Source organism: Sceloporus occidentalis, unplaced genomic scaffold (assembly GCF_023333645.1).
Source record: "Sceloporus occidentalis isolate IW3139 unplaced genomic scaffold, rSceOcc1.0.p SCAF_4, whole genome shotgun sequence".
NCBI lineage: Eukaryota > Metazoa > Chordata > Lepidosauria > Squamata > Phrynosomatidae > Sceloporus > Sceloporus occidentalis.
Genome location: NW_028316984.1, coordinates 82,781,426 through 82,796,091, shown reverse-complemented (window position 1 = coordinate 82,796,091; position 14,666 = coordinate 82,781,426). Strand labels below are relative to the sequence as shown.

The 14,666-nt window shown below is 46.5% G+C and overlaps 1 protein-coding gene across 1 annotated transcript; it reads right to left on the bottom strand.

Moving 5' to 3' along the window:
• Positions 1-3,998: 3,998 nt before the first annotated feature.
• Positions 3,999-13,969, bottom strand: LOC149314141 (lysosomal protective protein-like). The gene is made up of 11 exons (XM_089523066.1): positions 13,788-13,969; positions 13,518-13,629; positions 12,984-13,118; positions 12,464-12,622; positions 12,128-12,219; positions 9,385-9,469; positions 8,733-8,882; positions 7,699-7,826; positions 6,882-7,044; positions 5,833-5,922; positions 3,999-4,085 (listed from the first exon to the last, which is right to left on the bottom strand). Exons 1-11 carry the CDS (start codon positions 13,967-13,969, stop codon positions 3,999-4,001), a joined length of 1,383 nt encoding a protein of 460 aa, XP_089379192.1.
• Between the last annotated feature and the right edge of the window lie 697 nt (positions 13,970-14,666).

Here is a 14,666-nt window from a genome sequence, read left to right as displayed (position 1 = left end):
TTGAAAGGATGTCATATTGAGGAGGGAGGAAGCTTGTTTTCTGCTGCTCCAGAGACTAGAATGCGGAGCAATGGATGCAAGCTACAGGAAAAGAGATTCCATCTCACCTTAAGGAGGAACTTCCTGAGAGTAAGGGCTGTTCGACAGTGGAAGAAACTCCTTCCTCAGAGATTGTGGTGGAGTCTCCTTCCTTGGAAATCTTTAAACAGAGGCTGGATGGCCATCTGTCAACGGGGATGCTTTGATTGAGAGTTCCTGCATGGCAGAATGGGGTTGGATGGCCCTTGAGGTCTCTTCCAACTCTATGATTCTCAGTAAAGGAAGGAGGGAGGGAGGGAACGAAAGGAAGAAAGAAAGAAAGAAGAGAAAGAAAGAAAGAAAGAAAGAAATGAGGGAGGGCGGGAGGGAGGGAGGGCGGGAGGGAGGGAGGGAGGGAGGGAGGGAGGGAGGGAGGGAGAAAGGAGTGAAGGAAAAGGGATGCAAAGAAAAGGGAAGGAAGGAAGGAAAGAAAGAGGGGAACAGGGTGAAGAGGAAGGAGAGAAGGAAAGAGAGGAAGGAGCGAAAAGAAGAAGAAAGAGAGCAAGGACAGGAAAGAGGAGGAAGGGGATGAAGGGGAGGAAAGAAGGAAGGGGAGGAGAGAGGGGAGGGGAGGGGGAAAGGAAGAGGAGGGGAGGGGGGAGGGGAAGGGAGAGGGAAAGGAAGGGAACGAGAGGGAAGGGGAAGAAAGAGGAGGAAGCAGGAGCTTTGGGGAGCCTGGCCGACTGACCTGCAGTGGCAGGAAGGGCATGGTGGGTGGGGGCTGCTGGGAGATATAGTTCTCCCTTCCTTCCTCCTCCCTCCACCTTTCTTGGCTGAGCAGGGATTTGAATCCAGCCAGTACTCAAAGAACCCAGCTAGGAGTTGAAGCTCCAGAATTCAATCCAGACCCAGCTTTTGGGTGTTAGCGGTCACCTCGTCTTCCCCATTGTGCTGTGTCCCGTCACTGGAACCTGGGACAGGCGGCTCAATCTGGACGGGCCATTTTAATCCTGGATGGAACCGGCAGGATTGTCCTGTTAAAACGCTTTTGACATTGCTATGTTGTGCAGCACAAGAGGCAACACGTTCACATATGGCACCAGATTCTCCACCTTTGTGACTGTAGTCAGTAGCTTGTGAGCTGGAGAAACACCTGTCGCTTTCTCAATGAGCAAAGAGACACTGTAATCTTCTCTCAGATGCTTTTATTCATAGAAGAAGTTCCACTGTGTACAACGCTATATACAACGAAACCATCCACCATCCACATCAGTAACAACCGACTCTGAGGCACACACTGTCTCATTTTCCCTCAGTGACAGTAGAGAATGACAGCTGACAGTTGCATCAACATTCCAATGATGCACTGTTTAAATGCTGCCACATATAGCTGCCACTAGAGCTGTAAATAACTTACACAACAGCACCACCTAGTGGCCACATCCAATGCATTTTATCAGACCTGTTTACCATGGTCCTGACATGTCCTGCCCCAAATGGGGAAGCGTCCGCACCCAGCGTCCAAGTGGCAAGAGGGGCAGTGCAGAAAGGTGTGATGGCATCCTTCTTTTTGCCCAGAGGCTGCAGAGAGTCTTAATCCAAGTCTTCCAGTGACTTCTCAAAACTGAGCAGAAGCAGAGCTCCTTGCAGGCTGGGGATGGGGTCCTTTGGGGCAGAACTAAGGCGTAGGTGGAATGGACAATCTTTCTGTCCTGCACGGGGGAAATAGAGATGCTTTGGGTTTGTGCATCTTCCCTTTTGAAGGGAAAGCCATCCCCCAGACAGAGACAGACAGAGGGATGCGAAACTCACTGCAATGGAAGGCAGGGCTTTCATTCGAGAGGGAGCTTGGTGTTCATCTGGCCTATCAGGTTCAGTCTCAGCAAAAGAGTTCCGAAGATATCAGTTATTTCCCTGCAGAAATGAGAGAAAGAAGCCAGAGAGAGGTGACAGAAAAGATAGCTGGTTCAGAGATTTGGATTGCTATATTTAGTCACACTGGCAACCTCTGCCCCCAACCCTCTCTTGAATCCAGCTTACTCTTGGTCTATGTACAATGTGGGAATTCCTGCTCATCTCCTGCCTATGGAACTGGCCGACTATGATGTTTCCCAGCGTTGAGAATATGGACACGAGCCAAGACCTCAGACACTTGTTATTAGCATACTTTGTTACAATGGCACTAACCCCTTCGATCGCTTTCTTCTGAGGAGACAATGAGATTGTAGCCTCAATAGACCATGGGGAAAGAGGGAAGGTCACCAGCAGATGGGAACCTACTTTGGATTCCTACCTTGTGAGTGAGTCATATGAGTGAGGGTCAGCCCCTTACCTTGGCCAAAAGCTGTTCCCGAGTGTTCTGACACAGCTAAGAGCCTACATTCATTTTGCACAGGAAGTGTTTTAGACACAAATCTAGGTTGCAGTTGGCTGAAGATAGGACCTCATCCATCAGCTCTTCACAGATTCTACAGAAAAGGAAGGAGAGAGAAGTGGTATCCTTGCTAGACTCCTTGCTAGATTCCCAACCTCTGGGAATGGGTAGCCAGAAGAAATGGCTAGCCAGACTCAGCAAACCCCAAACTGACCTCCCATCCACTTGACCTCTCCTCCTCACTCAGTTTGATGAAGCCCCTTGCCGTGGGCATGGTGAAAGGGGGACTTGAGAGGGTGCCAAGCCAAGGAACCTGCTGGATGTCTGACCACCAGCTGAAGGGAGATGGTCAGTAACTAATAGTTGCAAGGCAACTGTTGGCTTCCAGAATGGGCTCTACATTCTAAAGCAAAGATGGAAGCTTTGTGAAGGAAAACAAGGCAAGGATTCTCTTGGAATCTTGGTTGCCATGTACTTTCCTGGGCCTCAGTCCTCTGCCTAAAAGGGCAGGTGTCTTCAATGTTCTCCAAAATGGCAGGTCACATTTCTAGAGGGGGTTTCAGAGGGGGCACAGTTTCCCCTCTAAATATAATAATGGGGGATCCTATAATAAACCTCCTTGAGGCCTCAGCACCTTTTAATTTATACATTAATTTAATATTTTGTGATAATTGGGGGAGGCACCACTGTTGAGGCCCTGCTAGGATTTGTATCTCCATTTTGAGAAGGTCCTCCCTGAGTTTTGAGACCTTGGCCCCATAATAATAAGCCTCCTTGAGGGACTCAAAACCCTTTAAAAAATTTTTTTTAAAAACCTCCATTAATTCATGCATTCCCAAAGGAAGACAGAGACACCCCAAAGATCCCATGCTGCTTGACCAGTCATAAAAACAGAAAGCTTACCTGCTTCCCCTTCCATCTTCTAACAAGTGTCTGAGTTGTTTGACAGGACACACTTTGATCGTGAGGTCAGTATATAAATATATAGATATATGTTAGATATATATATAAATAAAATAAAATATTAGATATGGTTGAGTTGGACCAGCTTACAGCTTTAATAAATGGGAAACCAATTAGAAAATGGAAAGAATGCTGGGAAGCTGTTATGAAATATTGTAAAAGGAGATGGATCACATTGATGATAAATCTGAACTCCTAAACTACACTGGGCTCTTCATCAGGGAAGATGGATAAAAAAAACTAAGGAAGCTTCCAACGCTACACTGGGCTCTTCACCAAGGAAAATGCAACAACAATAAATAAAGTTTAAAATGTGTGTGTGTACACACACACATACACACACGATTATATCATCATAATAAATATCCACATAATATATGTACACATGATTGGAAACCAAAGCCCTTTTGCTTTGCTTCCTGTGCGATCTGGATCGAGCGTCACAAACACAGCAGATCTGCATGATTAATAAGTTTTAATAACTGTAATAGAAACATATATTATACACACACAGCCTCAGTTTGCTTTACAATGTGTTTACAAGGCTCATGCAGGGGATGTTTCTGAACAGGATTGCAGACTTATTTCCCCCCCCCCTCCATTTTTTCAGAGTTATTGTGATGATGGCAGTGGCAGGAGTGGATCAGACGTAGCTGGTTTGCGAGAGGAAGCATTCAAACATCTTCAGAGCCGGTCCGGGCTTGTACTGAGGGACCATGTGTCCAGCACCCTGAACAGTTGGGAACAGAAACAGGACATGACCGGTCAGTAAAAGCGTATCATAAATAAATGGTGCCTGTCTGAAAAGATGCTAGAAGATCTTTTGCAAGGAGTTTTGCAAATGAGAGAACTCCAGGCACTCATCTAAATGGGCTGCTGTCTGTGTATTAATGGGATTTGGGAGTCAATGACAAGGCTCACCAGCTCAGGTTGACCAGGTGTCCTTTTCCAGGACACATCCTACATATTTCAATCACCTTTCCAGGAAAAATTCCAAATTCTCCCTTTTGAGCACAGCTAACAAGCCCATTGACTAAACTCGCGTTTGTTGTTCCCCTTGGAGAGATGCATTTACTTGGCAGCCTGTGTCCTTGCTGCAAATACACTCGTCCCTCCACATTTGTGGCGTTGATTATTCACACATTTTAAAGTCACAAAGCCTAACAGTGCATGCAACCTGTGCAGAAAACTCGCTTAAGTTAACTTATTTACAGAAAGGTCTCTTGAGCGAGAGGTTTATTTCTAGCCCTTTTCAGATACACTCATCCCTCCACATTTACAGCTTTGACTTTAAGAATCATAGAATCATAGAACTGTAGAGTTGGAAGAGACCACAAGGGCCATCCAGTCCAACCCCCTGCAATGCAGGAAATCACAATCAAAGCATCCCCGAGAGATGGCCATCCAACCTCTGTTTGAAGACCTCTAAGGAAGGAGACTCCACTACACTTCGAGGGAGTGTGTTCCACTGTCAAACAGCCCTTACTGTCAGGAAGTTCCTCCTAATGTTGAGGTGGAATCTCTTTTCCTGCAGCTTGCATCCATTGCTCCGGGTCCTAGTCTCTAGAGCAGCAGAAAACAAGCTTGCTCCCTCATCAATATGACATCCCTTCAAATATTTAAACAGGGCTATCGTATCACCTCTTAACTTTCTCTTCTCCAGGCTAAACATCCCCAGCTCCCTAAGTCTTTCCTCATAGGGCATGGTTTCCAGACCTTTCACCATTTTAGTCGCTCTCCTTTGGACACACTCCAGTTTCTCAATGTCCTTTTTGAATTGTGGTGCCCAGATTTTGCAGATTTGATTATTCACAAATCATATTAATATGTTCTCTTTATGAATATAGGTCTTCCAGTGCACCTCTATGGTCAACTTTAACCAAAAGTCGCACTGAAGGACATATAGAGATTCCTAGAGAGAACACTCCACTAGGCATTGGTAGGTCCTCCAACCCAATTCTATGGTCAATGTTTGACAGATGTTGACCACAGAGTTGCACTGGAGGACCTAGAGATTCCTAGAGAGGTGTTATCTCAGGTAAAAAGAATAGTGTTTTGGTTATTTGTGGTTTTTCCACATTCGCAGGGGTCCTGTGACCCTAACCCCAGCGAATGTGGAGGGACGAATGTAGTTAGCAAGTGGCCATTCACTTTTCAAATGGCTGGAACATCCACATTAACATGTTTTTTAAAAAACATTAAAGCACTCTTGTTTAACTTTTTCTTTTCTAATTCTCAAAGAGCACCCCATTTGGGGGGAGTCTGTGCAGCCCTTGGAAAGTGGGGCAGAAAACTGGCCATCAAAGCTGCCCTTCCAGCTCTAAGGTGTCATCAGTACATTTCCAAAAAAAGCTGTGAGCTCCTAGTAAAATGCTGCACTCATTGATCAGGCAATACGTAAAGCAAAGTAAAATTGGGTCTTAGTACCCTTCCAAAAAATAACAGATCCCAAAGAAGCCTTGCTGGGTGCCACTGACCTTCACAGTGAGGAATGTGATCTTCTCATACTCCTTGAAAAATCCAGCAACCTGGTCATTGTAGTACCAGGGCTGGAAACCACTCAGCACCTGCGGAGGATTGGGTGAAGGAAAAAAATAAGCTTTCTTGGTCTATTCACATCATGTTTCCTATCATGTTAACACACACACACAACTGAATATAATTCCTAAATCCGTTAAAACAAGAGATTTTTTTTCCACCAGAAGAGTCTCACCTGTCACCTGGGTATTTAAGATTATATAGTGGGCTCTTGATATCCATTGAGGTTTGGTTCCAGGACCTCCTGTGGATACCAAAATCCATGGATGCTCAATTCCCATTATGCACAGTGGCATAGTAAAAAGGTGTCCCTTATATAAAATGGGAAAAATCAAGGTTTGCTTTTTGGAAATTGTATGTGTATATAAACATACATACATATAGTTCAAGCCATGAATGGCTGAATCTGTGGATAAAAAAATCCATGGATACGAAGGGTCAACCTTTGTGGAAACATACATTTTCTAGGAAAATTAGGATTAGATATTTTCCTCAGTATTTTTCAACGAAAGACAATAATACTTGTCAAAGTGCAGTGCAGTGGGAAAAGAGGAAACTCCTTTAAGTTCCAATTTTTTTTTGGGGGGGGGGGGTATATAAATAAAGAAGAAGAAAAAGGAGAAGGAGAAGAAAGAGAAGACAACTGCATTCCAGATGGAGAGACTCCATCAAGGAGGCCACAAGATCTGCAAGATTTGCAAAATCTGAGCAGGACTATGGATGAGATGGTGACTTTAAGGTCTCTCATTCATTGGGTTGCCATAAGTCAAAGACAGCAGTTAGAGATAAATGTGGGAATGGTGGACCAAAGCTTAGAGTCTGAGGCCGAGAATAAGCCCAAAGGAAAACATAAAAGATATTGCAAGATGTCAAAGTTACTCTCTTTTCCCCTTGTCCCCTGTCAGCTTGCCCATCCCTTAGCTCCCCATTTTTCCTCCTGCAAGCCTAAGAGATTTCCTTGGGTTACCATGTTCCCTCAGCTACTTACAGACTGGTTTAAAGACTGGACAAACTTCTCTCCCCCCAAGAAGTTGCACGCCATGTCGACGTCTCCATTGTAGACCAGCGCTCGCAGGTCCTGGGCCAGCAGGGACTTGTAGAAAGGCGCCATGTCCTTGTACTCCCTCTTGTAGCTGGACCTCACCTGGGAGCTGAAGAAAAGCAGGGAAGGAGGTGAGAGGAGACGGATGCATGCGGTTCAGGCCTAGTTCCCAAAAGAGGGATCCCTTTCCACTTTCTAGGAGAGGTGGCCACAACAACGACCACAAAAATCTACCTCTGAACCCACTTCCAGCCCTGCAACGTCAGTGAGATGAACAGACTGAGCAGTGCATTTTCACTCTGGAGACCAGGGCACTATTCCCAGCTCAGCAATGAAAACCCATTGGGTGACCCAGGACAAGTCACACTCTCTCAGCCTCAGGAAAAGGCAATGGCAAACCTCCTCTGAACAAATCTTGCCAAGAAAACCCTGTGATAGGCATACCTTAGGGTTGCCATAAGTCTGAAGCTACTTGAAGACACACAACAACAACAAACACCTAATGTGTTGTAATGATTTGAATGTTGAACTACAACTTTGGAAACCAGGGTTCAAATCCCCTTTCAGGCATGTCAGTCCAACTTTCAAGACATTTCCAGTTTGTGGCAAACCTATCACTGGATTTTCTTGGCAAGCTTCTTCGAGACCGGTCACGGGAAGAGAGCACCACTTCCTCCGAAGGCTTTGCTGGCCCAGAGCCCTTCCTTCCATCTCCGTGCAGCCTTTGCCTCCCCAAAGGCAGGAAACCTTCAGGCCCTCTCACCTGCAGAGCTCCCAGTTTGGGAGGCTGTTGGGAATGTGGAGGGCCTGCCGGACGTCACCCGCGTTCAGCCAGACATACATGGCTGTGGCGTTGATGCACGGTGGCACTCCTGGAATGGAGCCCACGTTCTGAAAAGGAAACAGCAGGATGAAGGAAAATTACCCCAAACCCTTCCTCCTCTGGTGACTGCACCTCCTAAGGAGTATGTCTCCATCCTCTGCACCTCACTTTGTGGTGATATGTCCTCTATTTCTGCCTTGGGCCAGATTTTAAGGCTTGAAGGACATTCCTCCTTCAGGGGATGCTGGGGGTTCCAATGCTAGCAGGGCAGCGAGTTGTTCAGAGTTTTACTCCAGATTTCAAAGGACCTATCCAAGTAGCTAAACTATGGTGTGAAACAGATGGGCAGGAAAAAGTGGCTTTAAGCTGCCTTTTCTGAAGCCACATTGAAACCCCACCAACTGCACCACCGGATCCCAAGGCAACTGGAGTGCTCATGTCAGGGCCACATGATATGGCTTCAAGCCAGAAAGAAGTGGGAAAAAGCTGCTTCTTTTTGAAATGGCTTTTCTCTGCATAAGGCGCCTAGAGGGCACTTTCCTGCTGGCTTCAAGGCAGGTGTCATCTAAACGCCACACCTTCAAGTCAGCCTGAAAGCACCTCTTTTTGCCTGTCTGTTTGGCCCCTTCATTACCCAAACAGCTCCAGCACTTTGGACAGCTCCTTTGTTTTCAGATAGGAGCCCAGATATTAATGTCCCTAAAGGGGAAACCTACCTCCCACCCCACTTGCTTTTAACACATTTTACATCCCCTTGTCCTTTATATGTAAAAAAAAAAAAAAGATGTCCTGGGATTTTTGGGGATAATTATGGGCTAAAATCATAGAGTTCCCCCTTAGCCAGCAAAGCCAAGAGATGAGGAACGTTGGGAGTCTGCATTTGTCATCTGGGGAAGAGTGGGACATATACTTCGTCCTCCATGCTACACAAAGGTTACATTCTCAGAGGTCACTTCAGCCTGCTTGCAACTGACCGGCACAGGGACGTTGAACTGGTATTGGCGGAAGAGGTTGGAGAGGTCGGCTTCGTAACGGTCCTGGTAGTGCGCCCCTCCCCAGCAGGACGCATAGAGGTTGTATATGTTGAGGCCAATCCCATAAAGGACTCCATATGCTTCTGATATCTTGGGATGTAAACAAGAAAAGAAAAGAGAGGAGCATTAGCAATGCTCTGTGTCCATGCGCATGAAGGTGCAAGGAGGCATGCCCTTTGCACATCCAGAAGACATGACCCACAAGGAGATCTGTTAAAAGGCTCCGAGCTTCAGGGTGAAGCAGATGGTGCCAAATCCCTGTCCAATGCTCTGCAAAGGATCTGCTTGCAGAGAAACCAGGCAGGGCCATTTCCAGGACTCTCCATACACTTTTATCCTTTTGTCCTGGCCACCTGCTAGTCTTGCTCAATAGAATTACAGTCATTACTTTGATTTGCTGAAGGGAAGACCGAGAGGAATTATTTAATGTACAGAAGCTTTAGGACAAGGCTGGTCCAGGTGGCCAAATGCAGTCCCAGGAAGCACCCCAGCTCTGGGAAGGGAGGGAGGGAGGGAGGGAGGAACGGTCTTGTGCAAAGCAGTTAAATTTAAAGGAGAGTTTAATGTAAGGCGCCTTAGGTCCATCACTCACAGCTGTGATGCAATTGCTGTTCTCATTGTCAGAGAAGTTGCAGGTCCCATCACTGCAGCAGTTTTCATTCAAGGAGGCCCACAGGCTGCAGGAGAACAGAAAATATATTGACGAGTCAGGATAAACCGGCAGGGGACATAAACTAGGAGAACAAGGAAAACTAGAACCATCCTACTGATGACAACCAAGGGATCCAGACGTCCAGTTCCATGTCTTGAAACAGAACAACCTGTACCCAAAACTGTGACAGGAATCTGGCTAGAGTTTTACTAGAAAGAATGTTCTACAGCCTTGCCAAAGGTTGCACAAGTTCAGTTCTTGCTTCTTGCCCTGCCCTCAGCAGAGAGAATAAATGGTGGTTAACTCTAAATGCTGAAGAAAAGATTCAAAGCACAAGTGGAGACTGGCCAAGCACTGAAAAGTAATAGCAGTTTGAGGCTCCTTTAATTGCCAGTCGGTTATACCCTATGGAATCCTGGAATTTGTAGTTTGGGGAGAGACTTCACTGATGGGACCAAGTCCCTTAGCCAGCTACAGATTCCAGGATTCCATAGCCAAGACAGTTAAAGTGGGATTGAACTGCTGTAATTGTGTAGTGTGGCTCCACCAGGTTTTCAGCCCTTCTCCCAGGAGGAGCATCTTTTGAGGGGGTGTTCCCATTCGCCTATAAAGCAGATGATGATGTGAATTTAGGGGGTATCGTTTCCACTCAAGCCCGAATTAGATCTGCATTGCCCCAGAATCGTTCCCATAGAGATTCGAATCTGAATCGGATTATCAAGAATAATTCGAATTATATGCCTATAAACCGGTTTAAAAAAACAGTAGGTTTTAAAGCGAATTATTTTTGCTCCTGGGGTCTGATTCGCGGTATCCGAATGGGAATGACAAGAGTGTCTGATTCGGGAACCTGGAGATGGGAGGAACAGTGCTCAAGGGGCTGGCCTGGGGGTGTGACCCTCTTTGTTCTCTTTCTGCATCGCCAGCGCCATTTTCTTCAATTTGCATAGCCTTTACCTCGGTGGATTGCAACCTCCCCTCTGCTCCACATTCATAGACCGATGTATGAGAGCCATTGAACACCATTTTAAACTATTATTTTATATTTTTTCGCCTCTGCCTGAGCGCCTGAGCAGCAGATAGGCTTTGCAGTACATGCCTGCTTGATCGCCCCCCAGACAGCCCAGGGAGCAATGGGGGAGGCAAAGGGATTTGGGGGAATGGAGGCTCCTTCCAGAGGAACTATGGGAAGACACAGGAGAGCCTGGACACCCAGGGATCTGAGGGGCGGGTCAAGCTTTCTCTTCTCTCTTCCCCAAAGAGTCTCTCCCCACTGAATCCCGCTGCCTTCTCCTCCTTGATGCGATTTGCCAAGCCTGAGTTTTGGATGCATAGTCTCTACCCACTGAACCCCACTGCCTTCTCCTCCTTGATCCGATTTGCCAAGCCTGAGCTTTGGATGCATAGTTTCTACCCACTGAATCCACTGCCTTCTCCTCCTTGATCCAATTTGCCAAGCCTGAGCTTTGGATGCATAGTCTCTACCCACTGAACCCCACTGCCTTCTCCTCCTTGATCTGATTTGCCAAGCCTGAGCTTTGGATGCATAGTCTCTACCCACTGAACCCCACTGCCTTCTCCTCCTTGATCTGATTTGGCAAACACACACGCACACACACTAGATAGATAGATAGATAGAGATAGATAGATAGATAGAGAGAGAGAGAGAGAGAGAGAGAGATGTTTATACACATACATATGTTTATATATGAATACTCACACACACACATGCGTATATATACACACACACACACATATAGGTATATACACACACATGTGTGTGTGTGTGTATTTCTAAAGTAAATTATAAAGTAACAACTTTTTTAATTTATGAAAAAAAACTCATCTGTAGTTCAAAACCCACTGTAGAAATAATACAGTTTGAGACCCCTTAACCTGCCCTGGCTCAGTACTAAGGAATTATGGGAATTGTGTTTGTGAGACATTTATCCTCTTCTGCCAGAGAGTGCTGGTGCCATAATAAACTACCATTCCCAGGATTCCCTAGCACTGAGTTATGGCAGTTAATATGGGGAGACACAGAAGAGCAAGGGGTTTAGGACAAATAAAAGCTCCTTCTAGTCTGGGGAGACACAACAGAAGAGCCTCGGAGGCAGCCGATTTCCATTGGCTGCCCCAAACCTCCCCCCCCCCCGACTTGTGACGTCTGAAGCCTAGGCGCTTGATTGACAGCTTGCGGACACAAATGAGAATGGGGAGCAAATTAATCTGCTTTAAAATAAAGCGATTTAAAATAAATGGGAACGAAAACAGGGTCTAAATGAATCGGGGTAATTTGCCCCTTTTTGTAACGGAAACGAAGGAAAAAATTTGAATTATTCCCAGAACATAATCCGAATCAGAATCACGCCAATATAATCCGTTTTATCTGCCAAGTGGGAACACCCCCTGAAGCTCCAGGACCATGAGACCTATATGAGAGCAAGATCTCTGCAGGCAGCTGCTTTGCTTCCAAGATGTCACCTGGAGAGGACAGAGAGCCTGTTTTGGGTTGGTCCCATGCTGCATCAGTCATTCTTGCATTTGCCTGATGAGCAACAACTAAAGTACATCCATTGAATCAGTGAGTCAACGTGTAGTTAAATCACATTGATCCAGTAGTAAGTCCACTCTAGTTAGTACTAGCCATAGGGTTTGAGCCAATGTCTCCTTCCCTACTCACTCGTCTCCAAACACTCCATGGTAGTAGCCAAATTCCATCAGTGTCAGTTCATTGAGGGCATAGCTCAGCATGCCATTGCCAACTCCAAATCCCTGTGACAGAATCAGATAACAAAAGATTATTCAGTAGCGGTATTGATAGTAAAGGAAGAGAAGGAGGAAGGTGGTAACACATGAAGGTGAACACTGGAATCACTAAATGAAAAGCTGTATGCAAAGGGATCTTTCAGCACCTTTGAGAGTCGCTGGAAGAAAGAAACTGTGAGCATGAGCTTTCATGGACTTGAGCCTACTTCCTCAGATGCATGGAGTGGAGAGAAAAAAAATCTTGTTTTACCTTCAGGTTGATGCTAGCAGATCCTTCTGCAATCTTGGACGTCAGACTGGGGACGAAGACACCACCATAGCTTTCCCCAAAAACATAAAACGGGTTGTTGGCAAAGTTGGGGAATTTTGCAAAGAAACTCTGAAGGGCCTGGTAGTTGTCCTCAGCCACCTGAAGTGTGACGAGAGAAAGAGAGGCCAGAGGCAAAGGAAAGCTGGTTTGCAAATGACCCCAAAGCAGACAGGCTGTGGCCAAGTGTCCTTGCAAAAGAGTCTGCCACAGGGATTCCAAAGCTTTGGTTTGAACTTCATTTCCCAGAAGCTCTGGGCAGCTTGGACAACAGCCTGGAATTCTGGAAGCTGAAGTTCAAAACATATGGAGGAACAAAGTTTAGCCTACCACCTTCTGAGCTCTGCTGTGACCGCTAATAATACTGCCCATCCCCCCGAGATTACTAATGCTTTTCCCATTAAGCCTGTCAAGGCTTCCCCAAATCTTCCCATCATGAAATGGAGGAAGGAGGGTGACTTGCCTGGCTGTCATCAATGGTGGTGTCTTCAGATGTGGAATAGGAATAGCCAACACCAGCTGGGGACTCAATGTAGAGCATGTTGGCCACCTGGTTCCAGCTGCTGGGGTTCAGGTAGAGGGTGCCATCACTGTTCAGCTGAAACAAATCAGACAGAGAAGGAGGACCTTTGAGACAGGAGGAGACAGGCTTCACTTCAGCCTTTGTGGCTCCTTCTCCTTCTTCCCTGGGTTTTCCGTAGCAGAAGATGCCTCCCAGTCCAGCCCCAAGGATCCCAGTCCCTTCCATTTAGAGAAGTCAGATATAAATGGGTGGAAGTAGAGTGGGTCTGAGAGTATGTGTCCACACTGCAAAAGTATGCCATTTCAATAGCCAGATTAGTTCCACTCAACATAATCCTGCAAAGGACATAACATCACACCTCTAAGTTATTAGTGGGGTCTGGCAAAAAATTAGAAGTTCCTCGTGAAACTATAAATCCCAGTGGACCCATCAACTTGGCCAATAGAGAAGCAGAAGAGTGACAGGCAGACTCACGTGGAAAGGGCCGTTCTCGGCCAGGAAGCCCTCCATCGAACTGCAGCCGGGACCCCCGTTGAGCCAGAGGACCAGGGGGTCAGTGGATGGGTTGCCCTGGGACTCCACAAACCTTGAGGGGGAAGAAGGGGAGAGCATAATGCATGGTTGTGATAATCAAATGCTCCAACCACCACACCACCCTGGTTCTCACCTACGGCGCCTGCCTTCCACCTGTCCGATCCTGCCCTTCCTTCCTGCACATGGACTCCCAAGCCCTCCTCCACTTACCAGTAATGGAAATACTGGCCAGGTCCAGCCTGGAGGTATCCTGACCATTGCTGGAAGGCTGGCATCTCAGGCAAGCCTGGCAGGGAAGTGATGAGGTCCGGAGAGTATTGTCCGGTGCTTGGACCGAGGAAGGCACCCAGGAAGAAGGCCAGCCAGATGGCTCTCACTCTCGCCACCATCATGATGCCGTTTACTCCCCAGGTTGCCAATGACAGACTTATATATACACCACGTCCGTCCTGTTTGCTGTTCCAAAAGCCAGCCCCACAGCCGTTTGTTTCTTGTTCTTTGGAGATAGTATTGCTTGTTGTACAAGTCAGGTGCATGAGCCGAGCGTGGCTTGTCCTGAAGGACCTGCCAGCCTGGAAAGGTCGCCTTCATCTTGTCTGGTTAATGGAGCCTGGGATCAGACTGGCCCAGTCGGCAAAGTCCCTGGTTTTAGCTGTTGTTGTTGCGTGCCTTCAAGTCGTTTCCAACTTATGGCAGCCCTAAGGTGAACCTATCATGGGGCTTTCTTGGCAGAAACCTTCTCCAGAAACTGCCATTCTCTGAGGCTGAGAGAGTGTGACCTGCCGAAAGACACCCAGTGGATTTCATGGCCAAGCCAGGATTCAAACCCTGGTCTCCAGAGGCATAGTCCCAATGCTCAAACCACCCTGGCTTTAACGTAATATATAATCATGTATTGTGGCAATACAGTCGGCCCTCTGATACATGGATTTTTTATACATGGATTCAAGCTTCCACTGTTTGAAAATGTTCAAAAAAAAGTTTTAATTTCAAATATCAAACCTTGATTTTCCATTTTTTTTTATAAGGGACACTTTGCTATGTCATTATATTTAATGGGATTTGAGCATCCATGGATTTTGTTATCCA